Source organism: Prorops nasuta, unplaced genomic scaffold (assembly GCF_024137725.1).
Source record: "Prorops nasuta isolate Cenicafe-Biocafe unplaced genomic scaffold, Cenicafe_Pnas_1.2 PNAS00010, whole genome shotgun sequence".
In the NCBI taxonomy this organism is placed as follows: Eukaryota; Metazoa; Arthropoda; class Insecta; order Hymenoptera; family Bethylidae; genus Prorops; species Prorops nasuta.
This window is the reverse complement of record NW_027116807.1, coordinates 5,038,639-5,053,450: the sequence shown is the minus strand read 5'-3', so window position 1 is coordinate 5,053,450 and position 14,812 is coordinate 5,038,639. Positions and strand designations below refer to the sequence as shown.

Below are 14,812 nucleotides of genomic sequence, written 5' to 3'. Positions count from 1 at the left end.
GTATACTCGAAGAGGCAAATTGGAGCGAGTATTACTTTTCCTGTTAAAACTGTCCACTAGAAGAGTGTGTCAATAGAATCCAAAATGTTGAAATACTTCCAGAATGTATAGATCATCGATCGCTATAGTCTCGAAGATTAACCAAAGACACGAGATAAATCTCATATCCCACCAAGTTTAACCTTATACACGAAAGATTTCTTTAACGAAACAACGACTATCGAATCGAAGGAAAAGATTAAAAAAAAGTCGTATACTCGAAGAGGCAAATTGGAGCAAGTATCCTTTATCAAAATACATTCGCAGTGCGCATAGATCATCGATCCCGAGTCTCGAATATTAAGCAAAGAAACGAGATAAATTTCACATCCCACCAAGTTTAACCCTATACACGCAAAAGACTCGCACGAAACGAAACAACGACTCTATTATAACGAGAACCAAATTTCGCAATGACTGACGTACTATTCGAATGGAGAAAAAACCTTAAAACAAGACTATATCTATATATACACACTCGAGGAGAGGCAAATTGGATCGAGTATACTTTTCTTATTAAGGCTGTCCGTTAGAAGATGCGCTATATTTATGCACACGTATATACGCGCCGTTGCATTGTCTTCACAGATTGTTGCCTCGACTATGCCTGTTATTAGGAACATAACAGCAGGTTCAAGTACACGGCGAGATCAGCAGCGAGATATCAGCGATCCAATTTGGTCTCTCTCTCTACACACACACACACACACATATCTATAGATATCTCAACGGCATCTTTCCGTCCCCCCCCCCCCCCCCACCCTCCTGAAGACGTCGCAATAATTTCGCAACAAGAACCGTCCAATCGAGTGTTAAAAACTCTCTTCGGGAAGAATAAACGATAAAAGAGATGAAAAGCGCGCAAAGGAGTGACTTACCTGGGACAAGAGTTTAGGTAGCGTGTGCGCATGCGCATTGTGGCCGTTGGAACGTTCCGCGGCCGGCCTCTGCTGGCCGGCGGCCTCCGATCTGAGATCGTGCCTCCACCTCAGTACCCCCATCATAACCGCTGGCCTTTTAGCCAAACAATAACAAACCCACTGGCTCCGAAGCGGTCCGCGCACTTTTTCCCAGCTATTCTTCCGCAAGGTTCGCTGCTCATCTAGCATTCGCGCACCTATCGCGTTTCTTCATCATATGCATCCAACTTGCTGCTCGACGAGCTCAACCCTGAAGAACACAGCGAGTCTTCTTTATTCCAAAGGAAACAACCGCGGAGCGAGGTCGAGACTCGCTCGACGCTGGTTCTCCTTGTACAACGCTCTGGTACACGGGACACCTCCCCCCCCACCCCCCTCTTCAGGTTCTCGGCGAGCTACGAACGTTGTCGGATCGAGTCGCGATCGACCGTGCACCGAGAGACGAAGGGGCACCCCGAAGAATCTCTTTTTGACTCCAAACAGAGAACTGATCAATCCTCTTCAGGGTCTTCCTCACTCTTCAACATCACCTTCACAATTCTCACTGGTCTCATATTCGCGCGAATCAAAGATCGTGGGATGCAGAAACTCGGTACGGCGATTTATCGAGTTTCCTCGGGTTCGATCCGGCGCTGCTCGCCCACGTCGCGATCTCGCGGTTGGTTCTCCACGGACTCGGCGCTCGGGAGCCGAGGTCGACTCTGTATATGCGAAGCGTGCGGAGAGAAAGTGTTTACACGGAGTGGAGAGCACGCGCGAGTTTGACTTACGGGAGGTTGTGTCGGTTGGGGGGAGAGACGAGAAGGGAAGAGAAGGGTGTGTAGGTGTGGGCGAAGCAGCGCACACGACTCGGAGCGAGCAAAGTGAGAAGCGGCTCGACCAAAGTAGCACGTAGTACAGCGTGAAGCACGGCAGGAGTGCGACTGTGCTCGCTCGCCTCGGAGGACTCGGTTCCGAGCGGCGTTCTTCGCTTGTTGGATACGTTGGGTTGGGTTGGGTTGGGGCTGGCTGTGCCTCTGGCTCCCGCACGCTACTCTCCCCCCTCCTTTCAGTCTCGTCGCAATCGTCCCGTTCGTCGACCAGTCTTTCGTACCCCCCCCTCAAGAGATAATTCGATCTCCCTCCTTCGTACGTGGCCACCACTGGCTCTCTCTCTCTCTCGTTCGACTTTCAGTTGGAGAACGCTGCTGTACCCCCTCTCCTATTTACTCTCCAGACGCAAAACGCTCGTCGCTCGCTCTCGTATACATAGTCAATTTTTTTCTTTCTACTCCCACTCCGATGCTGTCACACACACTGCGTCTTTCTCTCTTTTTGCGATTCTCCTTAACGGAAAATTCAAATCAGCTGGAGATTAACGCGGCTGGCGAGGTTAAGGGGTTTGGTGGATCATTTTTGTGTTATCGTGTTGGAGTAATTGAGGATTTATTAGAATTTGACAAATTAGGGAGAGTTTTCCTTTTTTATTGTGGGGTGGTTTTTGAGTAGAGGCGAGTTTGGTGGGTATGTTCTTGTTTTTGGAGGGATTTTGAAGTTTGGTGGGGGGGTTGCTGAGTATAGGTGTGGTTTAAGGTGTCGGAATGAAAATATGTAGGGAAATCGTGAAATTATAGTTTTTGTTTGCTTATTATGGATCGATGCAATTTTTAGAGCACAAAGGAATATATTGATATGTTTCGTGAACTTTGATCGAATGATTTTGAATTAGGAGTAAAGGTATTAGTGATTAATAGTGTATAAAACAAAAAAAAAGATTCCCAGTTAAAATGAAGAAAACTTTAAAAATAGTTTTGAAGTACAATTTCACAATAGTGTAAAAAATAATTCTCTCTCAGCTCTGAAGGTGTGCCAAAAAATGTTGAAGCATTATAGAAAATCCAAAAAGAATTGAAAAACAGACAACTTCTATCGAATAAAATTCAATTAATTCAATTTTTAATTTCATGAAAATCGAGAGTAAATATTTTCTCTCGACACTGTCTACTTCGAACAATGATTTATTTGGATGAAACGATCTTTCGTCTCGGTGTAAAAGTACGGAGAAGCTTGTGAAAATAAAGATGGGAATAAAATAGGATACTCGATAATATTTGATCGAGTCGTTTTCGAGGTGAATTTCAAATTGAGACTCGCTACGAGAGTATTAGGTATATATATATATATATATATATATAGTAAGAGAGGAAAGGGAGAGGAGAGGGTTTGTGCCAAGTGCAAGGATGAAAGCTGTTGGCACAGGTTTGGAGCGGCTGCGGTGTTTGTTCGGGATAAAGGAAAAATTCTTGCAGGGTAGGCTAAGCGCAAGGGAGGGAGGCCAGGTGGCACAAGGTGAACCCGAGAGGAAACAGACTGACACGGCACGGCGCAGGATAGCGGATGTCATTTCGTGGTCGACTTGTTTTCGCTCTGCCTCTATATAGGTATACCTATATAGGTAATGGCTTCCCCCTTTCTTTGTCTCCCTCGAACATTATTTCATTGAACTTCCTGCAACCGAAAACCAACTTTTCCAAACTGTCCACACGGTTATGGACAAATGCGTCTGGATATATTTTAAATGTTTCTAATCTTTAACCTCCTTACCTATTATTTTTAAAGAAGCTTCGAAAAACCTATCAAGTTTGTTCTTCATCCCTTAGTAAGAACACTTTGGATAGATTTTATTGAATTTTTGGAGTATTCCGATGATTATGGATAAATGCATTTGGACATTTTTTTTAATGTTTCTAATCTTCCATCCCTTCCCAATAATTGTCAAAAAAACCTTTAAAAAACGTATCAACCTTGTTCTCCATCTTTAGCGAGGAACACTTTGAAGGTCATTTTATTAAATTCCCAAAGTATTCGAACGGTCATGGACAAATGCGTCTGAAATATATTTGAAATGTTTCTAACCTTTAACCCCTTCCCCCTAATTCCAAAAAAACCTTCAAAACCCGTACATGAGCCTTGTTCTCCATCCCCTGCTTAGAACAATTGGCAGATTATTCCATTGAATTTCCAGAGTATTCGAACGATCACGGATAAATGCGTCTCGATACTCGAAATCTCTAAAGAAAGTTTTACATTTCCCAACAAATTCCCTCCCGGCTGCTTTCGAGAAAACTCTTGAAAAGCGTATTAACCTTGTTCCACCCCCTCAGCCGAGAGGAGTTTGACAGTCAAGGTCCCTCCTCCTCGTAGTCGGAATAAGCGACGTACTTGATCGAAAACTCGGCCAATTGCATCCTTGAGAAGAATACTAGGTACTTGGCCGGGAAAATTATTCCGCTGGCCCTCGTGCATCGTCGAGATAAGAAAGCTTGATTCGGGAAGGGATAATTACGTGGTTTATCGAATGATTTGAATTTGAAATTTAGCTTTGTATCCTCCTCCTCCACTCGCTATACTGTAATTGCGATGCTGCAAAAATTCTATTTTCAATCAGAGGATATTGCGTTACGCACCACTCGTTACTAGACAAATAGGCCAATAGAGAGAACGTTTGGCCACGTCTATAGGTCTCCCTTGAAAATCCACTAAGCGTAGGCAAATAACAGATATCGCGATATCGACTTTCCCTCTCAATATCGCCAATTTTCAATAACCAAAAATCTATCCCATACACGTAACATTCATCCCGCTTTAATATTTCTATTATCTAATTCGTCCCTCTATTTGCTCGCTTGTAAAAAATTATCGCGGATAAAAGCAATTACGTTGGAGCTTTTCGAGCCATTCACAAAATTCTACCGGACTGTAGAAACGCACACACACACACACACACGTAAATACAATATTTAAACTTTGCCTACGATTCTCTAATATAATAATAATAATAATTTCTAGAACTTTGATGGAGAATCCGTTGCAGCGAAAGAGCGCTATTAGCCAGTATTAACTCGGTGCTTACGGTTTGCTGAAAAGGCGAGAAGCATGACGCGTAGTGAGAAGGAAGGAAGGAAGCCAGAATTGGGAAAGGTGGTGGTGGTGGTGGAGGGAGAGAGGGGGGAGGGGTTGAATTTTTTACAGCGATATTTTCGGCTCGGTCTCTCACGACTAACGACCAACGGCTCCGTATCCCACAATCGCCACTTGTGTATTGTCCGAGCCTCGCGAAATCTTCAATCTTCACGGCTAACGAGCAGCGCTCCGCTACACACACACACACACACAAGCTAATATAAATCTAAAAATTCTTTTAGCTCAGCGAGTTACTCGCTTCGACCGAGTTGAAATCTCTTGAGAGGAGAGACGGTTGATGGTGGGTGAAGCGGTACTTCCGGCGCACTTTACCTTTACCTGATGCGAGACCGGAAGTACGCCTCCCCTCACCTCCCCCCCCCCCCTCCTGCACCGCTCTTTTTCGTCCGTAGCGTCGCCACTGCATCCTGTACTGTGCCAGCCGCGCAGGGATCATTTGCACGTTTCACCGCGTTACTTTACACCCCGAGTCTCCTCCAACTTTTCATATCCTGTAACGTAACCCGCTAATATCCGATCCACGCGTGTGTGTATAGACTCTTCTTATTTATATTCCGATTTCACAGCCTTCGGCGATAGAACGGTGCACGTGTAGCGTCGCGCGACTCGTCGAAACGAATTCAAGAAACTTTGTCAGTCGTGTGCTGCACTAGCGAGGATCAAAAACATTTCCACGTGTTGAATCGAGTTTTAAGGATGGAACGATTATAGCGACGAGTTATGAGCGGAAGGTGCTGGGGGAGGGGAGAGATATTTGATTTTTTTGCACGTTGTTGATAGGAGAAGATTTCTTTTTGCCGACCGAGCGGTTTTTTTATCGGCGGTCGGTAAGGAGGGTCCCGATGTTACCGACCGTCGGTACAACAGGGATCCTCGAAAAAATTAGCGTGTTACCGATCGCGAGGTACGAGTCGAAGAACAGCTCTGTTTTGTTGTTCGTGGATAAGAGAGAGAGAGAGTGGAGTAAAAGTTTTAGGGGGAGGGAGGGGTGAGAGGAGAAAAGGCAGGTAGATTATTGGAAAATTAAATATAGCTCGTAGGAAGAGATATGAATTTGATAGAAAAATGCTGGCACAGGGTCACTGCGCGGTTCCTCGGAAATTATTGCCTCGGAACCACACGTACACGTGGTACCCAGATGACGACCCCAACCACTCACGACGGGTAGACCCGCTGAAACCACCACGAGAGTGGTGAACATTTGAAGAGTAAGAGAGAAAAAAAAGCAGGATGCAATTTTTTCAATCACGACTAAAAGCTCTCTGCCTTGCGAGATCCACTTTTAATAAAGCATGCACCAAGCAGATGTCCATTTAGTTCCAGAATAGCGAGGAAATATTTGGTAATGGGAAAAAAGAGCAGGGTGGGAGGGATTAATGTGCATACATATATATATATACGACAAAGTGAAATGATTGAACGAAAAAGGTCAAGTATCGACACGGTGATCTAGAGTGGTCTCGCATTTTTACGCGTAATTCTCGAGAGTTCTCCACCTAATTAGTATGATAAAGCATATATATATATATATATATACCTATGCGTATAGACGTCGCTCAAAGGTTTCCGCAGATTCACGCTCTGGGGGGCTCGGATTAAAAAAAGTGTCAATGGTTTTGTAGTTGAATTCAATCGATTACCGCGGAACAAGAAATAAGAGAGAGAGAGAGATACAAGAGAAGAAATACGGGATGAATGAATAGGAGAGGTCACGTGACCCTCTTTAGCGGAGTTTAGCGCGTGACTGGCAAGATTTGCCTGATTTACCCTGGCAATGAAAAGCTGCCAACCAGGTCGAGCAGAAATTTTCCGCAAGCCGGATTGGCTCGGTTGGGCGCGAGAGCGGCTCGTGCGACGCGTGACAAAACGATTTCGTCTCCTCCCTCCCCTCACTCCCTTTAAGCTTCCACAACACGGTCCTTTGTGTCTTCCGTACACGCCAAACTATATATATATATATATATATATATATGCTATTATCCTTGTCCATTGCACGACGAATCATTAATTTTAGTTATTCCGTGTTATTAATTCGTCACTTATCTCGCACGTGCATACAACCCTTGTTCATTAATAATGCCATTTGCCTATCACCCCACTTCCACCCCCTCCCACCTTCTCTCTATCAACCAACCCCCTACAGTCCATCCTATTCTGTACGCGCATAAACGCACAGATTCATCGCAATGCTAATATATACACAACGAGCGAATTTGTATTATTTTGAAGAAAATAACCGTTGTTTCAGCAGTTTATCGGACATTAACATTTTATAACAAAGTCATTAACCCCTTCCGTGCCTTGTATCAATTAAATATGCAATCTTATCGAGCACCATTATCGGCGTTATCTCGCTGGTTGCGAGTGAGCTTGTTACGTATTGAATTTGACAAAATATTCTTGCGTAATTGAGTGTATATATATATATATATATATACGTGGAGTGTACAAGAGCGAGGTCTGATTTCACGAAAATCCTCGTTCCATTATTATCGCGCTTTTAACGAGTTCTCCAAAGTTAAATTGGAGTTTTACAATAGTGGAGCGATTGGTCGGATAGAATTCTCCCACGGTGTAAAGGCGGGAAATATTCAGCCATAATTTTATACGCTTAGTATACATATATATATATATATATATATCGCAATCACAGCGAGGAAACGCCAGAAATTGGATAAACGAAGCGATTTGGAGTATATACATATACGCATACGGGTGGTGGTGGTTCTATCGCGCGTTAGAATTCCACCAAATTACCACTGCGCTCTTTTTTCTGGCCATTTTAAGTGGCCAGGCTCCGCGAGCGCCCGGAGGCAGATAAATTATACATGGCTGGACCGGTGCGCGGTTCTTAAAATAGCCCCGTGGTGATCCGTGAGTCGAGCGAAAATGACATAAAAAATTTATCGACGGGAGAAAAGTACGGGTAGAAAAAATCACTGCTTCCCCCCCCCCCCCTCCCCTACGTATATATAATTTTATTATTTCTACACTCGCGCAAAATTACAAAGTATTCCCTCGACCCATGCGAGATGTTGAGAACCACTGACCACATACATATAAAGAGCCATACGAATGGCAGGGGTTCTCAACGTACCTCGACTCCACTCGACTCGCGAGCTTACCTGGGAAAAGTAAGGTGGTAGCACGCAGCGTTGGTCGTCCAAACGTGAACTTTGCACCCTTTCCAGCAGCTCGAACAGATCCTGCGTTGCTCCCTGGAAGAGAGTATCGATTAGCGGGAAGCATATCCTATTTTCATAAACGACGATAAAATTTACAGCCGCGTTCCGAGGAACTAGACAGATTTCTCGATAAAACTCTACAGTGTATAAATAAAATGCAGCGCGCGCGGCAGCTTCGGGTGAATAAAATAAATAATGGAGAACCTTTATTTTCTCCGGATTCGCGCTCGAGACATCCTGCCTATCCACCGTGCTGCTGCTTTTCCTCGATTCCGCCTCGCAATACACGCTCTGCTCCAACTGTTGCCTCCTGTAACACAAATTAGATCATCCGTTAAGCTTTATATTAACTCGGCATAACTCGAGCCTCGACGTTCGCTCATATATATATATATATATATATATAGAACATATCTCGGCGAGGATCGCACGCGTTTAATTCGAGAGATTCCGAGCGGTGGAGGGGGAAGAACGGGGGGGGGGGGGGCAAAATGCAAAAAGGAAGGAAAAGCGAGCTTGCCGTAACGATTAAAAATAATGATATCCACTATATATATATATACGTGTGTGCATGTGTATGAAGAGTTTCAAAGAGTATCCGATGGGATAGCGTAATTTTGTGCTCTGTTAACTTGGTAGTTTTGCGTGAAATCGTTCTTGGCGAACGAGAATGAACGGCTGCAGGCAGTCCCCCCCCTCCCCCCCCCCCCTACTCCACCTTGTTCCCCGCAGCTCTTCTTCCTCGAAATGAGAACCATTAGCAGATTGCTGCCGTGTTCACGGCAGATGCGCGAGGACGCGGGGGTGGTGCGTGGCTCGGTTAAGGATTTCGTGTGCACCGAAGATCGACCAATTTCTTCCTCGTGTTCTGCGTAGACTACCCCCTGCGAAGTTTAGGGAGGGGGGGGGGGGGGTGGTTAGATAGGACAGGGAAATAGCGGAGGATTTGAAACAAACGCACATCTGGCGGCAGCTGCCGCTTTTTCGACCAGCGATGACGTCAAGGATTCCCCGTACAGACCATCCTGTTATCCCTTCGGGACGGATTGACTTTCACCCCCTCCCCCCCCCCCCCCCCGCCTTTTCCATCCAGAGAGTTGGAAAATTTTATTGCGAGAACCATCTCGATTGTACGTACTCCAATTATTGCTACTCGTGCCACTTTGACGCTCCATTAGCGCTCGGCGGATCTTCATCGATTTTTTTTAACTCAGCAACACTTTGTAACTTCGATGTATGTTTAGGTACTGCATGGTTTGTTGGTATCCATTATTGGTATTTTTTCAGTGGTCCCGCCAATTTTTCGTTTGGTATTCCTGTTACATATACGTATCGTTCATATTGAATTTTATTCTTTCAAACGCACCGAACACTCTTCCATCGCTCTTTCGTTATATTGTATTATCTCGTTGAATTTTATCAATGAAACGCGTTAATTTAGCTCATTCATCACGTGATTCCTTTCTTTTCTCGCCGTTCTAACGAATTATTATCGCGCTTGTCCGAAAGTGGCACATATGTATGTATGTATGTACGCGTAACGCGGAATAAAGGTGATAAATCAAATTTTTTTCTAGTTGTAAACACTGGCGATATGTTACGCAATTTCGGTTCGAACTGGCAAAGCACGTTCACCCCCCCCCCCTCCCTCCTTGCCAGGTGGTTTATAACTGCTTGTATAATTACATTGCGAAAGTCGCTTTGGACAATTGGCCAGTTTGGAAAAATTATCAATTTTTCTATCTCGATAGTTAAGGGGTCATTGACCCCTTGTTCCTAATATAGAAAGCAGCTTTCGAGCGACTGGATGCCTCCTGGCTGTTCGCTCGACAAACAAACAGTAGTTTTGTGTTTTTTTTTTTCAACGAAAAACATTGGTCTGGAACGATTGTTTGCTTTTGTTGTCCAGAAAGAGAGAGAGAGAGAGAGAGTGGAAGTAATTTGTATTGGGAAAAAAAGACTGTAGGTGACAAGTGTTCCGGTGGTTAAAAAGCGAAATTCGTGCTTGGATGGTAATTAAATGGAGCGACGACGTGGGAGCTTGGAATTTGTCGAATTACACAGTAACGTGGTTCGGTTTTTGGAGGTCACTCGTCGTTGCAAGGTGAAAAAGGAGGCTAGACGCAGTCACCGCAGCGTCGTGTGTCTTTTTCTCTAGTGGAAGGACTTTTTCGAGGTTGGATAAAAGCGCGCACGTGACCGTTTCCCACACATTATATATATATATATACTGCATTCACGACCCGTGACCTCTCTCTCTCTCTCTCACACTCATGGAATGATAATAGAGTTTAATTAAAAGAATTAATTTAATAACAACGTTGATGCAAAACAACCAATAATTCCCCTGAAATATTCATAAACAGTTGGAAATTTTAGGCCCTAATCCTCCTTCGATAAATTATTCAAATACCATTATATATATATATATATGTGTGTGTGTGTGTGTGGAAAGAGGCTCTCACCTATAAATATCGCATGCACCAGGATAGAAGCTGATCCTCGCGAGCGAGCTATAACATTTTCGACGTATCGACTCGACGTTTCTTCGCTTTTCTATTTGATCGTACTGATTGAATTTCACATCTCATTCGCTCTCTCTCTCTCTCTCTCTCTCGTATAAACAAACATTTGCAGAAAAACTTTTCATTAACCAAATACCAGTATTATATTTTCATGAATTTCCCTTATCCACATAAAACGCTATTTGCTTTTAATTTTCCATAGTACAGCTTTGATTAATCCCTCGACTATATTAGTTTTTCCTCGGTCTATGATTTATTTTTCGGACAAAAACTCATTTCAAGCATCGACTTATTTTATTTTTCAACGAGCCTACGTAATTACTCCGCTAACGTTGTGCTACTCTGAATTTCTTTCAATTTTTTTCTAGCACGATCCAACGTGTACAACACCTCGGATTTCCGTAAACGCTCGTTAGAAAATCGTATAAGAATAAAATTAGGTAAGGTACACAGGTATAAAATCGATGATTATAATTGGAAATCGTAAAAGAGTTGCATTTTAGGTCGTTTGGCTCGTAAAAATGTTTTTGAGCGGATTGCGAGAAAACAGAGGAGGGGGAAAAAAGGAAAAGTTTGTTATATAGGAATACGTGAGAGTTTTCCGAGTTTTTTGCTCGCACAGCGTCCTCCCTCTGGGTCCTTGATTTTTCCACCAAGGGTCGAGATGAAGATTGACGGACAGATGCGTGCAAGGCTACGCGCAGTGTCACGCATGAATATGTTAATACCGCGTGGTAGCATCGGAGCGAGGACCGAGCGAAGCAACGCGCTCGCTACCCATATACATATATATATATATATGTATATAGCTATATACACTTGATGATAGATCGCACGAGCTTCATTTTCTCCTCTTCCTCTTGCACCGATCACGACATCGACGCGTTTACCACCAATTTACTACTCTATTACCAGAAATTTCATTCCAATAATTTTCTCCTCTCTCGCATTTTTTTTACATTCCACCGAGGCCTCGCTACACGCACACACACATCCACGCACCAACCCATACTTATATCTCTTCGGAAACACCCCTGAACACTCGCGAGACTCGCCTCCGTATATATAGACTCGAGCTGATTTCTCAATACGATTCGCGAAATTGTATTTTTTCCTCGAGTTTCACCGCCGAAACTTGACGAGCTGCAACCATTTGGTTGAAATCGTAAATTTCGACGGTTCGTTATATAGACCGTTCGATGCTCGCTTCCAGCGGTTTATACGAGATAATTGAGCGATGGATGGAAAAAGCGTGCGATGATATTTCCGAAATAAAAGTCACGCGATGATTTAAGGACGGGTGTGATGGTTGTATGTGTGTGTGTGTGTGTGTAAGTCAGCTTAGGGTGACCGATAGAAAATGGTCAGCGAGTAGTATGGAATGTGGGCCATTAACCTTCGAGAGTGTGCGTGTATGATTCTTTGTCGAGTTTCACCCCTCCCCTCCCCCCCTCTTCTGCACCACCAGGAAAGCCACCCCCGGTGACCGCGACGTTGCCACGCCCGGTTAACATTGTTGCAGGCCCAATTGCCGAACGATTCCACTCTATTTCTCCTCCGACGATATTTCTCAGCTAATACAGTCATCCTCTGCATATATATGTGTATATACCGATGCCCCCCTCCTCGTAAATCCCCACTACATACCGTAATTTTCTTCGGACGTTTCTCCCCGTCCGATTTTTACAGCGAAAAATTTCAATCGCCGACACGTTCACCATCATTTTTTTCCTATCCTCCCCCCCCCCCCCCGCCCCCATTTCTCCTCGAATACACGCACGAAATATTCATTAACGTCGTCGGTAGATTATAGCCGAGAGAGCTCGGGCAGTTTTTAAGAGCTCCTATAATCTTTTTCTAAATTATTATATACAGGAGTCCTCGTGTATACGCAAGAATTAAGGGGGGGGGGGATGGGCCGAACGATTAAAGTCGTTAGACGAGATTATATTTGGCATATTTTATCTTCTGGATCTTCGGCCCCTCGACCTACACGCCAATGTATTTACACTGTTATAAATCTCTCCTCTATTGAATATTTAACTTCCGGTACCATAAAATTTTTCTGAAAAACTGATGAAAATTGCGAAAGCACTGTGCGAGATGAGATTTTCCATGGAAAATATATATATATAGAAAAAAATTGTTGCACCGGTAGAGAGCGAAAAAGATTCCAGAGGACAGACGAGGCATTGTGGGGAAAAATTCACGCGAGGCCATCGCGCGGAATTGCCATTGTGTTGTTATGATGGAATGATCGATCGGAGGGGGGGGGGGGGGGGGGGCAGGAAGAATAGAAAAAAGATCGGCGATCGGAAGGCACATAAAAAGGGGAGGGGGGGGGGCCCATGCTAGATCAGCAGCACTATATATATATATATATATATACGTAAGTATTGCAACGGAGGATGGATGGGTGCGATAACGAGTGCGTTTCCGGTCGCCACATCCGGTGCGACAACTTCATTAGGGATGCATGGAAAATCGGCGAGTCGATAAATCGATGCATCAAAGTCGGCAGGCGGGTCTATTGTGATTTATGAATAGTAAACGTGCTATGTATCAAGGACACGCTCTGTCTTACACCTATCTATCTATCTATATATATATATACACGCGTGTTTCTTTAGAATCCGGTACCGATTTTGCAGCGCGCACCACAACCGATCCATCCAATCCATCGCTCCTCCCTTTCATCCATCCAATTGCCAAGCGATAAATTCAATAAAAGATAATCCACGCCTGGAGTATACGCAATAAGCGATACACACAATCGACCATTCGACACCCACGTGCGCGCACACTTTTACTCGAAGCTTCCCACCTTCGCAACAAGCATGGGAGACCGATCGTTCTACTGCAAACACACCCAATTCCTATACATCTACTTCCCACCTATAAATCATACAACTTTATGAATTATGAGAAGGTTTGCAAATTAAGAATTTTGTTGCAAAAATAATTCTGCGATCTAGCTTGTATTGAGTCTGTGTCAAATTTGGGGTTTTACTGGCGGATTTCGAGTGTGTTTTTTGGAGTAATTAGTGGAATACGAGAGAAGAGCGTTTCGTAATTGGGTTCTTCGAATCGAGGATCGAGTTTATTGGTGAAAATTCTATTTGGGGTTTTTGGTGGTGAGTCGAGAGAATGGAGGAGATTATGCGAGTTCAGAGAGAGAGAGAGGAAAGAAAATAATTAAAAGAGAATTAATAGCTTTGGCTGCAGTGAGAAAGTGCGTGCACCGTATGTTTGGACATTAAAGAAGGGGGGGGGGGGGTTGTGAAAACGTGCGTAGGGAGGAACTGGGAGGTATGGCGAGAAATAATAAACAGTGGCCCTCGTAATTTTGGGGATACCAACCCACGAGGGGTTGTCAACTACGTGATATATATATATGCAACGACCCTCAACCTCTTCCTTCATTTTTTTTTGCACTCTGGCATATGTCGCGCACACTCAACAGTCTCCTACTTTTAATTTGCAACTGAAACACGCACTTTTTAATAAACACATAAATATCCACGCCACGTTTGGTCCCTTGTCCTCCTGTCAAACACAGCGTCACTTTTTTCCCTACGACAGAATCAAAGAAGCTTCTTACGTTATTCGATATTTAAAAATGAATCAAGTTTTGTCAAATTCGTTGAAATTTAGAGGAAATTAAATTTAGACGATTATAACTGGACGAGAGTAGCAGTTTTATTCGGTTAAATGGGACCTTTGCACTGTTCATCATAAGAGGAAAATTTAGTTTCATTCTTTGCTAGCAAATAACACATAGTGGAAAGAACTATATGTAGTCCATCTGATATATTTTTTACAAAAAAATACATAAATATCCATTGAAATTTTAGTTGCTCGTTCTGCTCCCAAATAAAGTGTTGCTTTAACATTCGTACAACCCTCGAGAGCCTCTTACACATATATAAATGTACATAAAGAATAATTATATTGGATAAGAGTCGGAAATGGAGAAGGAATTAAATTTAAATAAGGATGGCTAGACAAGAGTGGCAGTTTGATTTAGTCAGATTGATGAATGGGACCTTCTGTCGCGCTGTTCATCGTACGGGGGAGTCCACAGCCCGGCTGTTTTTTTCCTCTAATAAACAGCTAGTGAAAACTACTCTGTCTCTTTGACGCTTTACACGAGAGAGAGAGAGAGAGAGAGAGAGAGAGA

At 43.7% G+C, this 14,812-nt stretch overlaps 1 protein-coding gene across 6 annotated transcripts in view; it reads right to left on the bottom strand.

Moving 5' to 3' along the window:
* The window catches only part of RapGAP1 (Rap GTPase activating protein 1), a 115,274-nt gene that overhangs the window by 29,013 nt on the left and 71,449 nt on the right, over nucleotides 1-14,812 (bottom strand). For 5 of the 6 annotated variants that reach the window (XM_066732925.1, XM_066732929.1, XM_066732930.1 and 2 more), the window contains 2 exons: nucleotides 8,312-8,417; nucleotides 8,048-8,140 (listed from right to left, as the gene is read on the bottom strand). In XM_066732925.1, coding sequence (XP_066589022.1) covers nucleotides 8,048-8,140; nucleotides 8,312-8,417 — 199 coding nt within the window. Of the gene's footprint in view, nucleotides 1-917; nucleotides 1,861-8,047; nucleotides 8,141-8,311; nucleotides 8,418-14,812 lie in introns of those variants that run through there. The other variant, XM_066732931.1, reaches the window with a different exon arrangement.